Source organism: Xenopus tropicalis, chromosome 3 (genome assembly GCF_000004195.4).
Source record: "Xenopus tropicalis strain Nigerian chromosome 3, UCB_Xtro_10.0, whole genome shotgun sequence".
Lineage (NCBI taxonomy): Eukaryota > Metazoa > Chordata > Amphibia > Anura > Pipidae > Xenopus > Xenopus tropicalis.
In genome coordinates this window covers 143,282,396-143,301,548 of record NC_030679.2, presented here as the reverse complement: position 1 = coordinate 143,301,548, position 19,153 = coordinate 143,282,396, and the positions used below count along the sequence as shown (strand labels likewise).

At 47.7% G+C, this 19,153-nt stretch overlaps 1 protein-coding gene across 1 annotated transcript in view; it reads right to left on the bottom strand.

Moving 5' to 3' along the window:
• Window positions 1–19,153, bottom strand: part of LOC101731169 (mucin-22) — a gene marked incomplete at its 3' end in the record, with an annotated part of 70,989 nt that overhangs the window by 8,642 nt on the left and 43,194 nt on the right. The window contains exons 11-18 of the mRNA XM_031898253.1: window positions 13,348–14,016; window positions 10,906–11,574; window positions 8,266–8,352; window positions 7,038–7,650; window positions 4,000–4,568; window positions 2,347–2,388; window positions 1,942–2,028; window positions 900–1,686 (exon numbers count right to left, since the gene is read on the bottom strand). Coding sequence (XP_031754113.1) covers window positions 900–1,686; window positions 1,942–2,028; window positions 2,347–2,388; window positions 4,000–4,568; window positions 7,038–7,650; window positions 8,266–8,352; window positions 10,906–11,574; window positions 13,348–14,016 — 3,523 coding nt within the window. The remainder of the gene's footprint in view (window positions 1–899; window positions 1,687–1,941; window positions 2,029–2,346; window positions 2,389–3,999; window positions 4,569–7,037; window positions 7,651–8,265; window positions 8,353–10,905; window positions 11,575–13,347; window positions 14,017–19,153) is intronic.

Here is a 19,153-nt window from a genome sequence, read left to right as displayed (position 1 = left end):
TTGTCCAGAGGTGGTAGTGGTGATCTGAGATTCTGTTGTCTCAGAAACTTGAGCGCTACTTTGTCCAGAGGTGGTAGTGGTGATCTGAGATCCTGTTGTCTCAGAAACTTGAGCGGTACTTTGTCCAGAGGTGGTAGTGGTGATCTGAGATTCTGTTGTTTCAGAAACTTGAGCGGTACTTTGTCCAGAGGTGGTAGTGGTGATCTCAGATCCTGTTGTCTCAGAAACTTGAGCGGTACTTTGTCCAGAGGTGGTAGTGGTGATCTGAGATTCTGTTGTCTCAGAAACTTGAGCGGTACTTTGTCCAGAGGTGGTAGTGGTGATCTCAGATCCTGTTGTCTCAGAAACTTGAGCGGTACTTTGTCCAGAGGTGGTAGTGGTGATCTGAGATTCTGTTGTCTCAGAAACTTGAGCGGAACTTTGTCCAGAGGTGGTAGTGGTGATCTCAGATCCTGTTGTCTCAGAAACTTGAGCGGTACGTTGTCCAGAGGTGGTAGTGGTGATCTGAGATCCTGTTGTCTCAGAAACTTGAGCGGTACTTTGTCCAGAGGTGGTAGTGGTGATCTGAGATTCTGTTGTCTCAGAAACTAGAGCGGTACTTTGTCCAGAGGTGGTAGTGGTGATCTCAGATCCTGTTGTCTCAGAAACTTGAGCAGTACTTTGTCCAGAGGTGGTAGTGGTGATCTCAGATCCTGTTGTCTCAGAAACTTGAGCGGTACTTTGTCCAGAGGTGGTAGTGGTGATCTCAGATCCTGTTGTCTGAGAAACTTGAGCGGTACTTTGTCCAGAGGTGGTAGTGGTGATCTCAGATCCTGTTGTCTCAGAAACTTGAGCGGTACTTTGTCCAGAGGTGATAGTGGTGATCTGAGATTCTGTTGTCTCAGAAACTTGAGCGGTACTTTGTCCAGAGGAGGTTGTCTGCAAAGATGCAGTGGTCTTCCCCTCGGAGGTGGTAGCTGTGACTGATGCTGATGTTATGGCTGCCTCTGTGTCTGTGGTTGTAGTGTCTTTTGCTATGGTTGTCTCCTCAGAGGTTGGTAAACTTCCTCCAGTTGTGGTCTCTGCAAGAGTACTTGTGAATTGCTGTGTTGCTGATGTTTGCGGGGTAGTTGTGGTTGAGCCCAGGTCTGTAGTAATGTTAGCCGCTGCAGTTGTTGTTTGTGTTGTGGATTCAGTGGCTGTAGTTGTGCTTTCTGGTAATGTTGTTATCTCTGAGGCTCCCGCTGTTGTCGCAATGATGGCTGTTGTCTCCAAAACATTCGTTGTGCTTTTTGCCAATGTTGTTGCCTCTGATAGCACTGTGGTGGTTTCCCCAGCTGTGGTGTCTGTGGCATGAGTCGATGTCAGTGCCACAGTTGTTGTGTCTACCTCTGTTGTGGCGCTTTCTGTTGGAGAAGTTGTTTTCTCAGCGGTTGCTGTGGTTTCCAGTGATGGTGTTGTTGTCTGGGGAGCAGCAGAGATGCTTGTCCTTCCTCCAGCCGTTGACATCTCAGATGTTAGAGGTGTAGAGGCTGATGCTGTTGTTTCATCTGTGGTAGTAGTTTCAGTTTGTGTGGTGGATTGAGTTCCTGCAACGGTGGTGTCTTCTGCAGTTGTGGTAGACAGTATTGTTGTTGCTGCTGTGCCCACAGCTGCAGTTGCCTGAGAAGTCACAGCTATCCCTTGGGTTGCTGTGATAATGGTGATCTGAGATTGTGTTGTCTCAGAAACTTGAGCGGTACTTTGTCCAGAGGTGGTAGTGGTGATCTGAGATTCTGTTGTTTCAGAAACTTGAGCGGTACTTTGTCCAGAGGTGGTAGTGGTGATCTCAGATCCTGTTGTCTCAGAAACTTGAGCGGTACTTTGTCCAGAGGTGGTAGTGGTGATCTGAGATTCTGTTGTCTCAGAAACTTGAGCGGTACTTTGTCCAGAGGTGGTAGTGGTGATCTCAGATCCTGTTGTCTCAGAAACTTGAGCGGTACTTTGTCCAGGGGTGATAGTGGTGATCTCAGATCCTGTTGTCTCAGAAACTTGAGCGGTACTTTGTCCAGAGGTGGTAGTGGTGATCTGAGATTCTTTTGTCTCAGAAACTTGAGCGCTACTTTGTCCAGAGGTGGTAGTGGTGATCTGAGATTCTGTTGTCTCAGAAACTTGAGCGGTACTTTGTCCAGAGGTGGTAGTGGTGATCTGAGATTCTGTTGTTTCAGAAACTTGAGCGGTACTTTGTCCAGAGGTGGTAGTGGTGATCTCAGATCCTGTTGTCTCAGAAACTTGAGCGGTACTTTGTCCAGAGGTGGTAGTGGTGATCTGAGATTCTGTTGTCTCCGAAACTTGAGCGGTACTTTGTCCAGAGGTGGTAGTGGTGATCTCAGATCCTGTTGTCTCAGAAACTTGAGCGGTACTTTGTCCAGAGGTGGTAGTGGTGATCTGAGATTCTGTTGTCTCAGAAACTTGAGCGGAACTTTGTCCAGAGGTGGTAGTGGTGATCTCAGATCCTGTTGTCTCAGAAACTTGAGCGGTACTTTGTCCAGAGGTGGTAGTGGTGATCTGAGATTCTGTTGTCTCAGAAACTTGAGCGCTACTTTGTCCAGAGGTGGTAGTGGTGATCTGAGATCCTGTTGTCTCAGAAACTTGAGCGGTACTTTGTCCAGAGGTGGTAGTGGTGATCTGAGATCCTGTTGTCTCAGAAACTTGAGCGGTACTTTGTCCAGAGGTGGTAGTGGTGATCTGAGATTCTGTTGTCTCAGAAACTTGAGCAGTACTTTGTCCAGAGGTGGTAGTGGTGATCTGAGATTCTGTTGTCTCAGAAACTAGAGCGGTACTTTGTCCAGAGGTGGTAGTGGTGATCTCAGATCCTGTTGTCTCAGAAACTTGAGCGGTACTTTGTCCAGAGGTGGTAGTGGTGATCTCAGATCCTGTTGTCTCAGAAACTTGAGCAGTACTTTGTCCAGAGGTGGTAGTGGTGATCTCAGATCCTGTTGTCTGAGAAACTTGAGCGGTACTTTGTCCAGAGGTGGTAGTGGTGATCTCAGATCCTGTTGTCTCAGAAACTTGAGCGGTACTTTGTCCAGAGGTGATAGTGGTGATCTCAGATCCTGTTGTCTCAGAAACTTGAGTGGTACTTTGTCCAGAGGTGGTAGTGGTGATCTGAGATCCTGTTGTCTCAGAAACTTGAGTGGTACTTTGTCCAGAGGTGGTAGTGGTGATCTGAGATCCTGTTGTCTCAGAAACTTGAGCGGTACTTTGTCCAGAGGTGGTAGTGGTGATCTCAGATCCTGTTGTCTCAGAAACTTGAGCGGTACTTTGTCCAGAGGTGGTAGTGGTGATCTCAGATCCTGTTGTCTCAGAAACTTGAGCGGTACTTTGTCCAGAGGTGGTAGTGGTGATCTCAGATCCTGTTGTCTGAGAAACTTGAGCGGTACTTTGTCCAGAGGTGGTAGTGGTGATCTCAGATCCTGTTGTCTCAGAAACTTGAGCGGTACTTTGTCCAGAGGTGGTAGTGGTGATCTCAGATCCTGTTGTCTCAGAAACTTGAGCGGTACTTTGTCCAGAGGTGGTAGTGGTGATCTCAGATCCTGTTGTCTCAGAAACTTGAGCGGTACTTTGTCCAGAGGTGGTAGTGGTGATCTCAGATCCTGTTGTCTGAGAAACTTGAGCGGTACTTTGTCCAGAGGTGGTAGTGGTGATCTCAGATCCTGTTGTCTCAGAAACTTGAGCGGTACTTTGTCCAGAGGTGATAGTGGTGATCTCAGATCCTGTTGTCTCAGAAACTTGAGTGGTACTTTGTCCAGAGGTGGTAGTGGTGATCTCAGATCCTGTTGTCTCAGAAACTTGAGCGGTACTTTGTCCAGAGGTGGTAGTGGTGATCTGAGATTCTGTTGTCTCAGAAACTTGAGCGGTACTTTGTCCAGAGGAAGTTGTCTGCAAAGATGCAGTGGTCTTCCCCTCGGAGGTGGTAGCTGTGACTGATGCTGATGTTATGGCTGCCTCTGTGTCTGTGGTTGTAGTGTCTTTTGCTACGGTTGTCTCCTCAGAGGTTGGTAAACTTCCTCCAGTTGTGGTCTCTGCAAGAGTACTTGTGAATTGCTGTGTTGCTGATGTTTGCGGGGTAGTTGTGGTTGAGCCCAGGTCTGTAGTAATGTTAGCCGCTGCAGTTGTTGTTTGTGTTGTGGATTCAGTGGCTGTAGTTGTGCTTTCTGGTAATGTTGTTATCTCTGAGGCTCCCGCTGTTGTCGCAATGATAGCTGTTGTCTCCAAAACATTCGTTGTGCTTTTTGCCAATGTTGTTGCCTCTGATAGCACTGTGGTGGTTTCCCCAGCTGTGGTGTCTGTGGCATGAGTCGATGTCAGTGCCACAGTTGTTGTGTCTACCTCTGTTGTGGCGCTTTCTGTTGGAGAAGTTGTTTTCTCAGCGGTTGCTGTGGTTTCCAGTGATGGTGTTGTTGTCTGGGGAGCAGCAGAGATGCTTGTCCTTCCTCCAGCCGTTGACATCTCAGATGTTAGAAGTGTAGAGGCTGATGCTGTTGTTTCATCTGTGGTAGTAGTTTCAGTTTGTGTGGTGGATTGAGTTCCTGCAACGGTGGTGTCTTCTGCAGTTGTGGTAGACAGTATTGTTGTTGCTGCTGTGCCCACAGCTGCAGTTGCCTGAGAAGTCACAGCTATCCCTTGGGTTGCTGTGATAATGGTGATCTGAGATTGTGTTGTCTCAGAAACTTTAGCGGTACTTTGTCCAGAGGTGGTAGTGGTGATCTGAGATTCTGTTGTTTCAGAAACTTGAGCGGTACTTTGTCCAGAGGTGGTAGTGGTGATCTCAGATCCTGTTGTCTCAGAAACTTGAGCGGTACTTTGTCCAGAGGTGGTAGTGGTGATCTGAGATTCTGTTGTCTCAGAAACTTGAGCGGTACTTTGTCCAGAGGTGGTAGTGGTGATCTCAGATCCTGTTGTCTCAGAAACTTGAGCGGTACTTTGTCCAGAGGTGATAGTGGTGATCTCAGATCCTGTTGTCTCAGAAACTTGAGCGGTACTTTGTCCAGAGGTGGTAGTGGTGATCTGAGATTCTGTTGTCTCAGAAACTTGAGCGCTACTTTGTCCAGAGGTGGTAGTGGTGATCTGAGATTCTGTTGTCTCAGAAACTTGAGCGGTACTTTGTCCAGAGGTGGTAGTGGTGATCTCAGATCCTGTTGTCTCAGAAACTTGAGCGGAACTTTGTCCAGAGGTGGTAGTGGTGATCTCAGATCCTGTTGTCTCAGAAACTTGAGCGGTACTTTGTCCAGAGGTGGTAGTGGTGATCTGAGATTCTGTTGTCTCAGAAACTTGAGCGCTACTTTGTCCAGAGGTGGTAGTGGTGATCTGAGATCCTGTTGTCTCAGAAACTTGAGCGGTACTTTGTCCAGAGGTGGTAGTGGTGATCTCAGATCCTGTTGTCTCAGAAACTTGAGCGGTACTTTGTCCAGAGGTGGTAGTGGTGATCTGAGATTCAGTTGTCTCAGAAACTTGAGCGGTACTTTGTCCAGAGGTGGTAGTGGTGATCTCAGATCCTGTTGTCTCAGAAACTTGAGCGGTACTTTGTCCAGAGGTGGTAGTGGTGATCTGAGATTCTGTTGTCTCAGAAACTTGAGCGGTACTTTGTCCAGAGGTGGTAGTGGTGATCTCAGATCCTGTTGTCTCAGAAACTTGAGCGGTACTTTGTCCAGAGGTGATAGTGGTGATCTCAGATCCTGTTGTCTCAGAAACTTGAGCGGTACTTTGTCCAGAGGTGGTAGTGGTGATCTGAGATTCTGTTGTCTCAGAAACTTGAGCGCTACTTTGTCCAGAGGTGGTAGTGGTGATCTGAGATTCTGTTGTCTCAGAAACTTGAGCGGTACTTTGTCCAGAGGTGGTAGTGGTGATCTCAGATCCTGTTGTCTCAGAAACTTGAGCGGAACTTTGTCCAGAGGTGGTAGTGGTGATCTCAGATCCTGTTGTCTCAGAAACTTGAGCGGTACTTTGTCCAGAGGTGGTAGTGGTGATCTGAGATTCTGTTGTCTCAGAAACTTGAGCGCTACTTTGTCCAGAGGTGGTAGTGGTGATCTGAGATCCTGTTGTCTCAGAAACTTGAGCGGTACTTTGTCCAGAGGTGGTAGTGGTGATCTCAGATCCTGTTGTCTCAGAAACTTGAGCGGTACTTTGTCCAGAGGTGGTAGTGGTGATCTGAGATTCAGTTGTCTCAGAAACTTGAGCGGTACTTTGTCCAGAGGTGGTAGTGGTGATCTCAGATCCTGTTGTCTCAGAAACTTGAGCGGTACTTTGTCCAGAGGTGGTAGTGGTGATCTGAGATTCTGTTGTCTCAGAAACTTGAGCGGAACTTTGTCCAGAGGTGGAAGTGGTGATCTCAGATCCTGTTGTCTCAGAAACTTGAGCGGTACGTTGTCCAGAGGTGGTAGTGGTGATCTGAGATCCTGTTGTCTCAGAAACTAGAGCGGTACTTTGTCCAGAGGTGGTAGTGGTGATCTCAGATCCTGTTGTCTCAGAAACTTGAGCGGTACTTTGTCCAGAGGTGGTAGTAGTGATCTCAGATCCTGTTGTCTGAGAAACTTCAGCGGTACTTTGTCCAGAGGTGGTAGTAGTGATCTCAGATCCTGTTGTCTGAGAAACTTCAGCGGTACTTTGTCCAGAGGTGGTAGTGGTGATCTCAGATCCTGTTGTCTCAGAAACTTGAGCGGTACTTTGTCCAGAGGTGATAGTGGTGATCACAGATCCTGTTGTCTCAGAAACTTGAGTGGTACTTTGTCCAGAGGTGGTAGTGGTGATCTCAGATCCTGTTGTCTCAGAAACTTGAGCGGTACTTTGTCCAGAGGTGGTAGTGGTGATCTGAGATTCTGTTGTCTCAGAAACTTGAGCGGTACTTTGTCCAGAGGAAGTTGTCTGCAAAGATGCAGTGGTCTTCCCCTCGGAGGTGGTAGCTGTGACTGATGCTGATGTTATGGCTGCCTCTGTGTCTGTGGTTGTAGTGTCTTTTGCTATGGTTGTCTCCTCAGAGGTTGGTAAACTTCCTCCAGTTGTGGTCTCTGCAAGAGTACTTGTGAATTGCTGTGTTGCTGATGTTTGCGGGGTAGTTGTGGTTGAGCCCAGGTCTGTAGTAATGTTAGCCGCTGCAGTTGTTGTTTGTGTTGTGGATTCAGTGGCTGTAGTTGTGCTTTCTGGTAATGTTGTTATCTCTGAGGCTCCCGCTGTTGTCGCAATGATGGCTGTTGTCTCCAAAACATTCGTTGTGCTTTTTGCCAATGTTGTTGCCTCTGATAGCACTGTGGTGGTTTCCCCAGCTGTGGTGTCTGTGGCATGAGTCGATGTCAGTGCCACAGTTGTTGTGTCTACCTCTGTTGTGGCGCTTTCTGTTGGAGAAGTTGTTTTCTCAGCGGTTGCTGTGGTTTCCAGTGATGGTGTTGTTGTCTGGGGAGCAGCAGAGATGCTTGTCCTTCCTCCAGCCGTTGACATCTCAGATGTTAGAGGTGTAGAGGCTGATGCTGTTGTTTCATCTGTGGTAGTAGTTTCAGTTTGTGTGGTGGATTGAGTTCCTGCAACGGTGGTGTCTTCTGCAGTTGTGGTAGACAGTATTGTTGTTGCTGCTGTGCCCACAGCTGCAGTTGCCTGAGAAGTCACAGCTATCCCTTGGGTTGCTGTGATAATGGTGATCTGAGATTGTGTTGTCTCAGAAACTTGAGCGGTACTTTGTCCAGAGGTGGTAGTGGTGATCTGAGATTCTGTTGTTTCAGAAACTTGAGCGGTACTTTGTCCAGAGGTGGTAGTGGTGATCTCAGATCCTGTTGTCTCAGAAACTTGAGCGGTACTTTGTCCAGAGGTGGTAGTGGTGATCTGAGATTCTGTTGTCTCAGAAACTTGAGCGGTACTTTGTCCAGAGGTGGTAGTGGTGATCTCAGATCCTGTTGTCTCAGAAACTTGAGCGGTACTTTGTCCAGGGGTGATAGTGGTGATCTCAGATCCTGTTGTCTCAGAAACTTGAGCGGTACTTTGTCCAGAGGTGGTAGTGGTGATCTGAGATTCTTTTGTCTCAGAAACTTGAGCGCTACTTTGTCCAGAGGTGGTAGTGGTGATCTGAGATTCTGTTGTCTCAGAAACTTGAGCGGTACTTTGTCCAGAGGTGGTAGTGGTGATCTGAGATTCTGTTGTTTCAGAAACTTGAGCGGTACTTTGTCCAGAGGTGGTAGTGGTGATCTCAGATCCTGTTGTCTCAGAAACTTGAGCGGTACTTTGTCCAGAGGTGGTAGTGGTGATCTGAGATTCTGTTGTCTCCGAAACTTGAGCGGTACTTTGTCCAGAGGTGGTAGTGGTGATCTCAGATCCTGTTGTCTCAGAAACTTGAGCGGTACTTTGTCCAGAGGTGGTAGTGGTGATCTGAGATTCTGTTGTCTCAGAAACTTGAGCGGAACTTTGTCCAGAGGTGGTAGTGGTGATCTCAGATCCTGTTGTCTCAGAAACTTGAGCGGTACTTTGTCCAGAGGTGGTAGTGGTGATCTGAGATTCTGTTGTCTCAGAAACTTGAGCGCTACTTTGTCCAGAGGTGGTAGTGGTGATCTGAGATCCTGTTGTCTCAGAAACTTGAGCGGTACTTTGTCCAGAGGTGGTAGTGGTGATCTGAGATCCTGTTGTCTCAGAAACTTGAGCGGTACTTTGTCCAGAGGTGGTAGTGGTGATCTGAGATTCTGTTGTCTCAGAAACTTGAGCAGTACTTTGTCCAGAGGTGGTAGTGGTGATCTGAGATTCTGTTGTCTCAGAAACTAGAGCGGTACTTTGTCCAGAGGTGGTAGTGGTGATCTCAGATCCTGTTGTCTCAGAAACTTGAGCGGTACTTTGTCCAGAGGTGGTAGTGGTGATCTCAGATCCTGTTGTCTCAGAAACTTGAGCAGTACTTTGTCCAGAGGTGGTAGTGGTGATCTCAGATCCTGTTGTCTGAGAAACTTGAGCGGTACTTTGTCCAGAGGTGGTAGTGGTGATCTCAGATCCTGTTGTCTCAGAAACTTGAGCGGTACTTTTTCCAGAGGTGATAGTGGTGATCTCAGATCCTGTTGTCTCAGAAACTTGAGTGGTACTTTGTCCAGAGGTGGTAGTGGTGATCTGAGATCCTGTTGTCTCAGAAACTTGAGCGGTACTTTGTCCAGAGGTGGTAGTGGTGATCTCAGATCCTGTTGTCTCAGAAACTTGAGCGGTACTTTGTCCAGAGGTGGTAGTGGTGATCTGAGATTCTGTTGTCTCAGAAACTTGAGCGGTACTTTGTCCAGAGGAAGTTGTCTGCAAAGATGCAGTGGTCTTCCCCTCGGAGGTGGTAGCTGTGACTGATGCTGATGTTATGGCTGCCTCTGTGTCTGTGGTTGTAGTGTCTTTTGCTATGGTTGTCTCCTCAGAGGTTGGTAAACTTCCTCCAGTTGTGGTCTCTGCAAGAGTACTTGTGAATTGCTGTGTTGCTGATGTTTGCGGGGTAGTTGTGGTTGAGCCCAGGTCTGTAGTAATGTTAGCCGCTGCAGTTGTTGTTTGTGTTGTGGATTCAGTGGCTGTAGTTGTGCTTTCTGGTAATGTTGTTATCTCTGAGGCTCCCGCTGTTGTCGCAATGATGGCTGTTGTCTCCAAAACATTCGTTGTGCTTTTTGCCAATGCTGTTGCCTCTGATAGCACTGTGGTGGTTTCCCCAGCTGTGGTGTCTGTGGCATGAGTCGATGTCAGTGCCACAGTTGTTGTGTCTACCTCTGTTGTGGCGCTTTCTGTTGGAGAAGTTGTTTTCTCAGCGGTTGCTGTGGTTTCCAGTGATGGTGTTGTTGTCTGGGGAGCAGCAGAGATGCTTGTCCTTCCTCCAGCCGTTGACATCTCAGATGTTAGAGGTGTAGAGGCTGATGCTGTTGTTTCATCTGTGGTAGTAGTTTCAGTTTGTGTGGTGGATTGAGTTCCTGCAACGGTGGTGTCTTCTGCAGTTGTGGTAGACAGTATTGTTGTTGCTGCTGTGCCCACAGCTGCAGTTGCCTGAGAAGTCACAGCTATCCCTTGGGTTACTGTGATAATGGTGATCTGAGATTGTGTTGTCTCAGAAACTTGAGCGGTACTTTGTCCAGAGGTGGTAGTGGTGATCTGAGATTCTGTTGTTTCAGAAACTTGAGCGGTACTTTGTCCAGAGGTGGTAGTGGTGATCTCAGATCCTGTTGTCTCAGAAACTTGAGCGGTACTTTGTCCAGAGGTGGTAGTGGTGATCTGAGATTCTGTTGTCTCAGAAACTTGAGCGGTACTTTGTCCAGAGGTGGTAGTGGTGATCTCAGATCCTGTTGTCTCAGAAACTTGAGCGGTACTTTGTCCAGAGGTGATAGTGGTGATCTCAGATCCTGTTGTCTCAGAAACTTGAGCGGTACTTTGTCCAGAGGTGGTAGTGGTGATCTGAGATCCTGTTGTCTCAGAAACTTGAGCGGTACTTTGTCCAGAGGTGGTAGTGGTGATCTGAGATTCTGTTGTCTCAGAAACTAGAGCGGTACTTTGTCCAGAGGTGGTAGTGGTGATCTCAGATCCTGTTGTCTCAGAAACTTGAGCGGTACTTTGTCCAGAGGTGGTAGTGGTGATCTCAGATCCTGTTGTCTCAGAAACTTGAGAGGTACTTTGTCCAGAGGTGATAGTGGTGATCTCAGATCCTGTTGTCTCAGAAACTTGAGTGGTACTTTGTCCAGAGGTGGTAGAGGTGATTTCAGATCCTGTTGTCTCAGAAACTTGAGCGGTACTTTGTCCAGAGGTGGTAGTGGTGATCTGAGATTCTGTTGTCTCAGAAACTTGAGCGGTACTTTGTCCAGAGGAAGTTGTCTGCAAAGATGCAGTGGTCTTCCCCTCGGAGGTGGTAGCTGTGACTGATGCTGATGTTATAGCTGCCTCTGTGTCTGTGGTTGTAGTGTCTTTTGCTACGGTTGTCTCCTCAGAGGTTGGTAAACTTCCTCCAGTTGTGGTCTCTGCAAGAGTACTTGTGAATTGCTGTGTTGCTGATGTTTGCGGGGTAGTTGTGGTTGAGCCCAGGTCTGTAGTAATGTTAGCCGCTGCAGTTGTTGTTTGTGTTGTGGATTCAGTGGCTGTAGTTGTGCTTTCTGGTAATGTTGTTATCTCTGAGGCTCCCGCTGTTGTCGCAATGATGGCTGTTGTCTCCAAAACATTCGTTGTGCTTTTTGCCAATGTTGTTGCCTCTGATAGCACTGTGGTGGTTTCCCCAGCTGTGGTGTCTGTGGCATGAGTCGATGTCAGTGCCACAGTTGTTGTGTCTACCTCTGTTGTGGCGCTTTCTGTTGGAGAAGTTGTTTTCTCAGCGGTTGCTGTGGTTTCCAGTGATGGTGTTGTTGTCTGGGGAGCAGCAGAGATGCTTGTCCTTCCTCCAGCCGTTGACATCTCAGATGTTAGAGGTGTAGAGGCTGATGCTGTTGTTTCATCTGTGGTAGTAGTTTCAGTTTGTGTGGTGGATTGAGTTCCTGCAACGGTGGTGTCTTCTGCAGTTGTGGTAGACAGTATTGTTGTTGCTGCTGTGCCCACAGCTGCAGTTGCCTGAGAAGTCACAGCTATCCCTTGGGTTGCTGTGATAATGGTGATCTGAGATTGTGTTGTCTCAGAAACTTGAGCGGTACTTTGTCCAGAGGTGGTAGTGGTGATCTGAGATTCTGTTGTTTCAGAAACTTGAGCGGTACTTTGTCCAGAGGTGGTAGTGGTGATCTCAGATCCTGTTGTCTCAGAAACTTGAGCGGTACTTTGTCCAGAGGTGATAGTGGTGATCTCAGATCCTGTTGTCTCAGAAACTTGAGCGGTACTTTGTCCAGAGGTGGTAGTGGTGATCTGAGATTCTGTTGTCTCAGAAACTTGAGCGGTACTTTGTCCAGAGGTGGTAGTGGTGATCTCAGATCCTGTTGTCTCAGAAACTTGAGCGGTACTTTGTCCAGAGGTGATAGTGGTGATCTCAGATCCTGTTGTCTCAGAAACTTGAGCGGTACTTTGTCCAGAGGTGGTAGTGGTGATCTGAGATTCTGTTGTCTCAGAAACTTGAGCGCTACTTTGTCCAGAGGTGGTAGTGGTGATCTGAGATTCTGTTGTCTCAGAAACTTGAGCGGTACTTTGTCCAGAGGTGGTAGTGGTGATCTCAGATCCTGTTGTCTCAGAAACTTGAGCGGAACTTTGTCCAGAGGTGGTAGTGGTGATCTCAGATCCTGTTGTCTCAGAAATTTGAGCGGTACTTTGTCCAGAGGTGGTAGTGGTGATCTGAGATTCTGTTGTCTCAGAAACTTGAGCGCTACTTTGTCCAGAGGTGGTAGTGGTGATCTGAGATCCTGTTGTGTCAGAAACTTGAGCGGTACTTTGTCCAGAGGTGGTAGTGGTGATCTGAGATTCTGTTGTTTCAGAAACTTGAGCGGTACTTTGTCCAGAGGTGGTAGTGGTGATCTCAGATCCTGTTGTCTCAGAAACTTGAGCGGTACTTTGTCCAGAGGTGGTAGTGGTGATCTGAGATTCTGTTGTCTCAGAAACTTGAGCGGTACTTTGTCCAGAGGTGGTAGTGGTGATCTCAGATCCTGTTGTCTCAGAAACTTGAGCGGTACTTTGTCCAGAGGTGGTAGTGGTGATCTGAGATTCTGTTGTCTCAGAAACTTGAGCGGAACTTTGTCCAGAGGTGGTAGTGGTGATCTCAGATCCTGTTGTCTCAGAAACTTGAGCGGTACTTTGTCCAGAGTCGGTAGTGGTGATCTGAGATCCTGTTGTCTCAGAAACTTGAGCGGTACTTTGTCCAGAGGTGGTAGTGGTGATCTGAGATTCTGTTGTCTCAGAAACTAGAGCGGTACTTTGTCCAGAGGTGGTAGTGGTGATCTCAGATCCTGTTGTCTCAGAAACTTGAGCAGTACTTTGTCCAGAGGTGGTAGTGGTGATCTCAGATCCTGTTGTCTCAGAAACTTGAGCGGTACTTTGTCCAGAGGTGGTAGTGGTGATCTCAGATCCTGTTGTCTGAGAAACTTGAGCGGTACTTTGTCCAGAGGTGGTAGTGGTGATCTCAGATCCTGTTGTCTCAGAAACTTGAGAGGTACTTTGTCCAGAGGTGATAGTGGTGATCTCAGATCCTGTTGTCTCAGAAACTTGAGTGGTACTTTGTCCAGAGGTGGTAGAGGTGATTTCAGATCCTGTTGTCTCAGAAACTTGAGCGGTACTTTGTCCAGAGGTGGTAGTGGTGATCTGAGATTCTGTTGTCTCAGAAACTTGAGCGGTACTTTGTCCAGAGGAAGTTGTCTGCAAAGATGCAGTGGTCTTCCCCTCGGAGGTGGTAGCTGTGACTGATGCTGATGTTATAGCTGCCTCTGTGTCTGTGGTTGTAGTGTCTTTTGCTACGGTTGTCTCCTCAGAGGTTGGTAAACTTCCTCCAGTTGTGGTCTCTGCAAGAGTACTTGTGATTTGCTGTGTTGCTGATGTTTGCGGGGTAGTTGTGGTTGAGCCCAGGTCTGTAGTAATGTTAGCCGCTGCAGTTGTTGTTTGTGTTGTGGATTCAGTGGCTGTAGTTGTGCTTTCTGGTAATGTTGTTATCTCTGAGGCTCCCGCTGTTGTCGCAATGATGGCTGTTGTCTCCAAAACATTCGTTGTGCTTTTTGCCAATGTTGTTGCCTCTGATAGCACTGTGGTGGTTTCCCCAGCTGTGGTGTCTGTGGCATGAGTCGATGTCAGTGCCACAGTTGTTGTGTCTACCTCTGTTGTGGCGCTTTCTGTTGGAGAAGTTGTTTTCTCAGCGGTTGCTGTGGTTTCCAGTGATGGTGTTGTTGTCTGGGGAGCAGCAGAGATGCTTGTCCTTCCTCCAGCCGTTGACATCTCAGATGTTAGAGGTGTAGAGGCTGATGCTGTTGTTTCATCTGTGGTAGTAGTTTCAGTTTGTGTGGTGGATTGAGTTCCTGCAACGGTGGTGTCTTCTGCAGTTGTGGTAGACAGTATTGCTGTTGCTGCTGTGCCCACAGCTGCAGTTGCCTGAGAAGTCACAGCTATCCCTTGGGTTGCTGTGATAATGGTGATCTGAGATTGTGTTGTCTCAGAAACTTGAGCGGTACTTTGTCCAGAGGTGGTAGTGGTGATCTGAGATTCTGTTGTTTCAGAAACTTGAGCGGTACTTTGTCCAGAGGTGGTAGTGGTGATCTCAGATCCTGTTGTCTCAGAAACTTGAGCGGTACTTTGTCCAAAGGTGGTAGTGGTGATCTGAGATTCTGTTGTCTCAGAAACTTGAGCTGTACTTTGTCCAGAGGTGGTAGTGGTGATCTCAGATCCTGTTGTCTCAGAAACTTGAGCGGTACTTTGTCCAGAGGTGATAGTGGTGATCTCAGATCCTGTTGTCTCAGAAACTTGAGCGGTACTTTGTCCAGAGGTGGTAGTGGTGATCTGAGATTCTGTTGTCTCAGAAACTTGAGCGCTACTTTGTCCAGAGGTGGTAGTGGTGATCTCAGATCCTGTTGTCTCAGAAACTTGAGCGGTACTTTGTCCAGAGGTGGTAGTGGTGATCTCAGATCCTGTTGTCTCAGAAACTTGAGCGGTACTTTGTCCAGAGGTGGTAGTGGTGATCTGAGATTCTGTTGTCTCAGAAACTTGAGCGCTACTTTGTCCAGAGGTGGTAGTGGTGATCTGAGATCCTGTTGTCTCAGAAACTTGAGCGCTACTTTGTCCAGAGGTGGTAGTGGTGATCTGAGATTCTGTTGTTTCAGAAACTTGAGCGGTACTTTGTCCAGAGGTGGTAGTGGTGATTTCAGATCCTGTTGTCTCAGAAACTTGAGCGGTACTTTGTCCAGAGGTGGTAGTGGTGATCTGAGATTCTGTTGTCTCAGAAACTTGAGCGGTACTTTGTCCAGAGGTGGTAGTGGTGATCTCAGATCCTGTTGTCTCAGAAACTTGAGCGGTACTTTGTTCAGAGGTGGTAGTGGTGATCTGAGATTCTGTTGTCTCAGAAACTTGAGCGGAACTTTGTCCAGAGGTGGTAGTGGTGATCTCAGATCCTGTTGTCTCAGAAACTTGAGCGGTACTTTGTCCAGAGGTGGTAGTGGTGATCTGAGATTCTGTTGTCTCAGAAACTTGAGCGCTACTTTGTCCAGAGGTGGTAGTGGTGATCTCAGATCCTGTTGTCTCAGAAACTTGAGCGGTACTTTGTCCAGAGGTGGTAGTGGTGATCTCAGATCCTGTTGTCTCAGAAACTTGAGCGGTACTTTGTCCAGAGGTGATAGTGGTGATCTCAGATCCTGTTGTCTCAGAAACTTGAGCGGTACTTTGTCCAGAGGTGGTAGTGGTGATCTGAGATTCTGTTGTTTCAGAAACTTGAGCGCTACTTTGTCCAGAGGTGGTAGTGGTGATCTGAGATTCTGTTGTCTCAGAAACTTGAGCGGTACTTTGTCCAGAGGTGGTAGTGGTGATCTCAGATCCTGTTGTCTCAGAAACTTGAGCGGAACTTTGTCCAGAGGTGGTAGTGGTGATCTCAGATCCTGTTGTCTCAGAAACTTGAGCGGTACTTTGTCCAGAGGTGGTAGTGGTGATCTGAGATTCTGTTGTCTCAGAAACTTGAGCGCTACTTTGTCCAGAGGTGGTAGTGGTGATCTGAGATCCTGTTGTCTCAGAAACTTGAGCGGTACTTTGTCCAGAGGTGGTAGTGGTGATCTGAGATTCTGTTGTTTCAGAAACTTGAGCGGTACTTTGTCCAGAGGTGGTAGTGGTGATCTCAGATCCTGTTGTCTCAGAAACTTGAGCGGTACTTTGTCCAGAGGTGGTAGTGGTGATCTGAGATTCTGTTGTCTCAGAAACTTGAGCGGTACTTTGTCCAGAGGTGGTAGTGGTGATCTCAGATCCTGTTGTCTCAGAAACTTGAGCGGTACTTTGTTCAGAGGTGGTAGTGGTGATCTGAGATTCTGTTGTCTCAGAAACTTGAGCGGAACTTTGTCCAGAGGTGGTAGTGGTGGTCTCAGATCCTGTTGTCTCAGAAACTTGAGCGGTACTTTGTCCAGAGGTGGTAGTGGTGATCTGAGATCCTGTTGTCTCAGAAACTTGAGCGGTACTTTGTCCAGAGGTGGTAGTGGTGATCTGAGATTCTGTTGTCTCAGAAACTAGAGCGGTACTTTGTCCAGAGGTGGTAGTGGTGATCTCAGATCCTGTTGTCTCAGAAACTTGAGCAGTACTTTGTCCAGAGTTGGTAGTGGTGATCTCAGATCCTGTTGTCTCAGAAACTTGAGCGGTACTTTGTCCAGAGGTGGTAGTGGTGATCTCAGATCCTGTTGTCTGAGAAACTTGAGTGGTACTTTGTCCAGAGGTGGTAGTGGTGATCTGAGATTCTGTTGTCTCAGAAACTTGAGCGGTACTTTGTCCAGAGGTGGTAGTGGTGATCTGAGATTCTGTTGTCTCAGAAACTTGAGCGGAACTTTGTCCAGAGGTGGTAGTGGTGATCTCAGATCCTGTTGTCTCAGAAATTTGAGCGGTACTTTGTCCAGAGGTGGTAGTGGTGATCTGAGATTCTGTTGTCTCAGAAACTTGAGCGCTACTTTGTCCAGAGGTGGTAGTGGTGATCTCAGTTCCTGTTGTCTCAGAAACTTGAGCGGTACTTTGTCCAGAGGTGGTAGTGGTGATCTGAGATCCTGTTGTCTGAGAAACTTGAGCGGTACTTTGTCCAGAGGTGGTAGTGGTGATCTCAGATCCTGTTGTCTTAGAAACTTGAGCGGTACTTTGTCCAGAGGTGGTAGTGGTGATCTCAGATCCTGTTGTCTGAGAAACTTGAGCGGTACTTTGTCCAGAGGTGATAGTGGTGATCTCAGATCCTGTTGTCTCAGAAACTTGAGCGGTACTTTGTCCAGAGGTGGTAGTGGTGATCTCAGATCCTGTTGTCTCAGAAACTTGAGCGGTAGTTTGTCCAGAGGTGGTAGTGGTGATCTCAGATCCTGTTGTCTCAGAAACTTGAGTGGTACTTTGTCCAGAGGTGGTAGTGGTGATCTGAGATCCTGTTGTCTCAGAAACTTGAGTGGTACTTTGTCCAGAGGTGGTAGTGGTGATCTGAGATCCTGTTGTCTCAGAAACTTGAGCGGTACTTTGTCCAGAGGTGGTAGTGGTGATCTGAGATCCTGTTGTCTCAGAAACTTGAGCGGTACTTTGTCCAGAGGTGGAAGGGGTGATCTGAGATTCTGTTGTCTCAGAAACTTGAGCGGTACTTTGTCCAGAGGTGGTAGTGGTGATCTCAGATCCTGTTGTCTTAGAAACTTGAGCGGTACTTTGTCCAGAGGTGGTAGTGGTGATCTCAGATCCTGTTGTCTCAGAAACTTGAACGGTACTTTGTCCAGAGGTGATAGTGGTGATCTCAGATCCTGTTGTCTCAGAAACTTGAGCGGTACTTTGTCCAGAGGTGGTAGTGGTGATCTCAGATCCTGTTGTCTCAGAAACTTGAGCGGTAGTTTGTCCAGAGGTGGTAGTGGTGATCTCAGATCCTGTTGTCTCAGAAACTTGAGTGGTACTTTGTCCAGAGGTGGTAGTGGTGATCTCAGATCCTGTTGTCTCAGAAACTTGAGTGGTACTTTGTCCAGAGGTGGTAGTGGTGATCTCAGATCCTGTTGTCTCAGAAACTTGAGCGGTACTTTGTCCAGAGGTGGTAGTGGTGATCTGAGATCCTGTTGTCTCAGAAACTTGAGCGGTACTTTGTCCAGAGGTGGAAGGGGTGATCTGAGATTCTGTTGTCTCAGAAACTTGAGCGGTACTTTGTCCAGAGGTGGTAGTGGTGATCTCAGATCCTGATGTCTCAGAAACTTGAGCGGTACTTTGTCCAGAGGTGGTAGTGGTGATCTGAGATCCTGTTGTCTCAGAAACTTGAGCGGTACTTTGTCCAGAGGTGGAAGGGGTGATCTGAGATTCTGTTGTCTCAGAAACTTGAGCGGTACTTTGTCCAGAGGTGGTAGTGGTGATCTGAGATTGTGTTGTCTCAGAAACTTGAGCGGTACTTTGTCCAGAGGTGGTAGTGGTGATCTCAGATCCTGTTGTCTCAGAAACTTGAGCGGTACTTTGTCCAGAGGTGGTAGTGGTGATCTCAGATCCTGTTGTCTCAGAAACTTGAGTGGTACTTTGTCCAGAGGTGGTAGTGGTGATCTGAGATTCTGTTGTCTCAGAAACTTGAGCGGTACTTTGTCCAGAGGTGGTAGTGGTGATCTGAGATTCTGTTGTCTCAGAAACTTGAGCGGAACTTTGTCCAGAGGTGGTAGTGGTGATCTCAGATCCTGTTGTCTCAGAAATTTGAGCGGTACTTTGTCCAGAGGTGGTAGTGGTGATCTGAGATTCTGTTGTCTCAGAAACTTGAGCGCTACTTTGTCCAGAGGTGGTAGTGGTGATCTCAGTTCCTGTTGTCTCAGAAACTTGAGCGGTACTTTGTCCAGAGGTGGTAGTGGTGATCTGAGATCCTGTTGTCTGAGAAACTTGAGCGGTACTTTGTCCAGAGGTGGTAGTGGTGATCTCAGATCCTGTTGTCTTAGAAACTTGAGCGGTACTTTGTCCAGAGGTGGTAGTGGTGATCTCAGATCCTGTTGTCTGAGAAACTTGAGCGGTACTTTGTCCAGAGGTGATAGTGGTGATCTCAGATCCTGTTGTCTCAGAAACTTGAGCGGTACTTTGTCCAGAGGTGGTAGTGGTGATCTCAGATCCTGTTGTCTCAGAAACTTGAGCGGTAGTTTGTCCAGAGGTGGTAGTGGTGATCTCAGATCCTGTTGTCTCAGAAACTTGAGTGGTACTTTGTCCAGAGGTGGTAGTGGTGATCTGAGATCCTGTTGTCTCAGAAACTTGAGTGGTACTTTGTCCAGAGGTGGTAGTGGTGATCTGAGATCCTGTTGTCTCAGAAACTTGAGCGGTACTTTGTCCAGAGGTGGTAGTGGTGATCTGAGATCCTGTTGTCTCAGAAACTTGAGCGGTACTTTGTCCAGAGGTGGAAGGGGTGATCTGAGATTCTGTTGTCTCAGAAACTTGAGCGGTACTTTGTCCAGAGGTGGTAGTGGTGATCTCAGATCCTGTTGTCTTAGAAACTTGAGCGGTACTTTGTCCAGAGGTGGTAGTGGTGATCTCAGATCCTGTTGTCTCAGAAACTTGAACGGTACTTTGTCCAGAGGTGATAGTGGTGATCTCAGATCCTGTTGTCTCAGAAACTTGAGCGGTACTT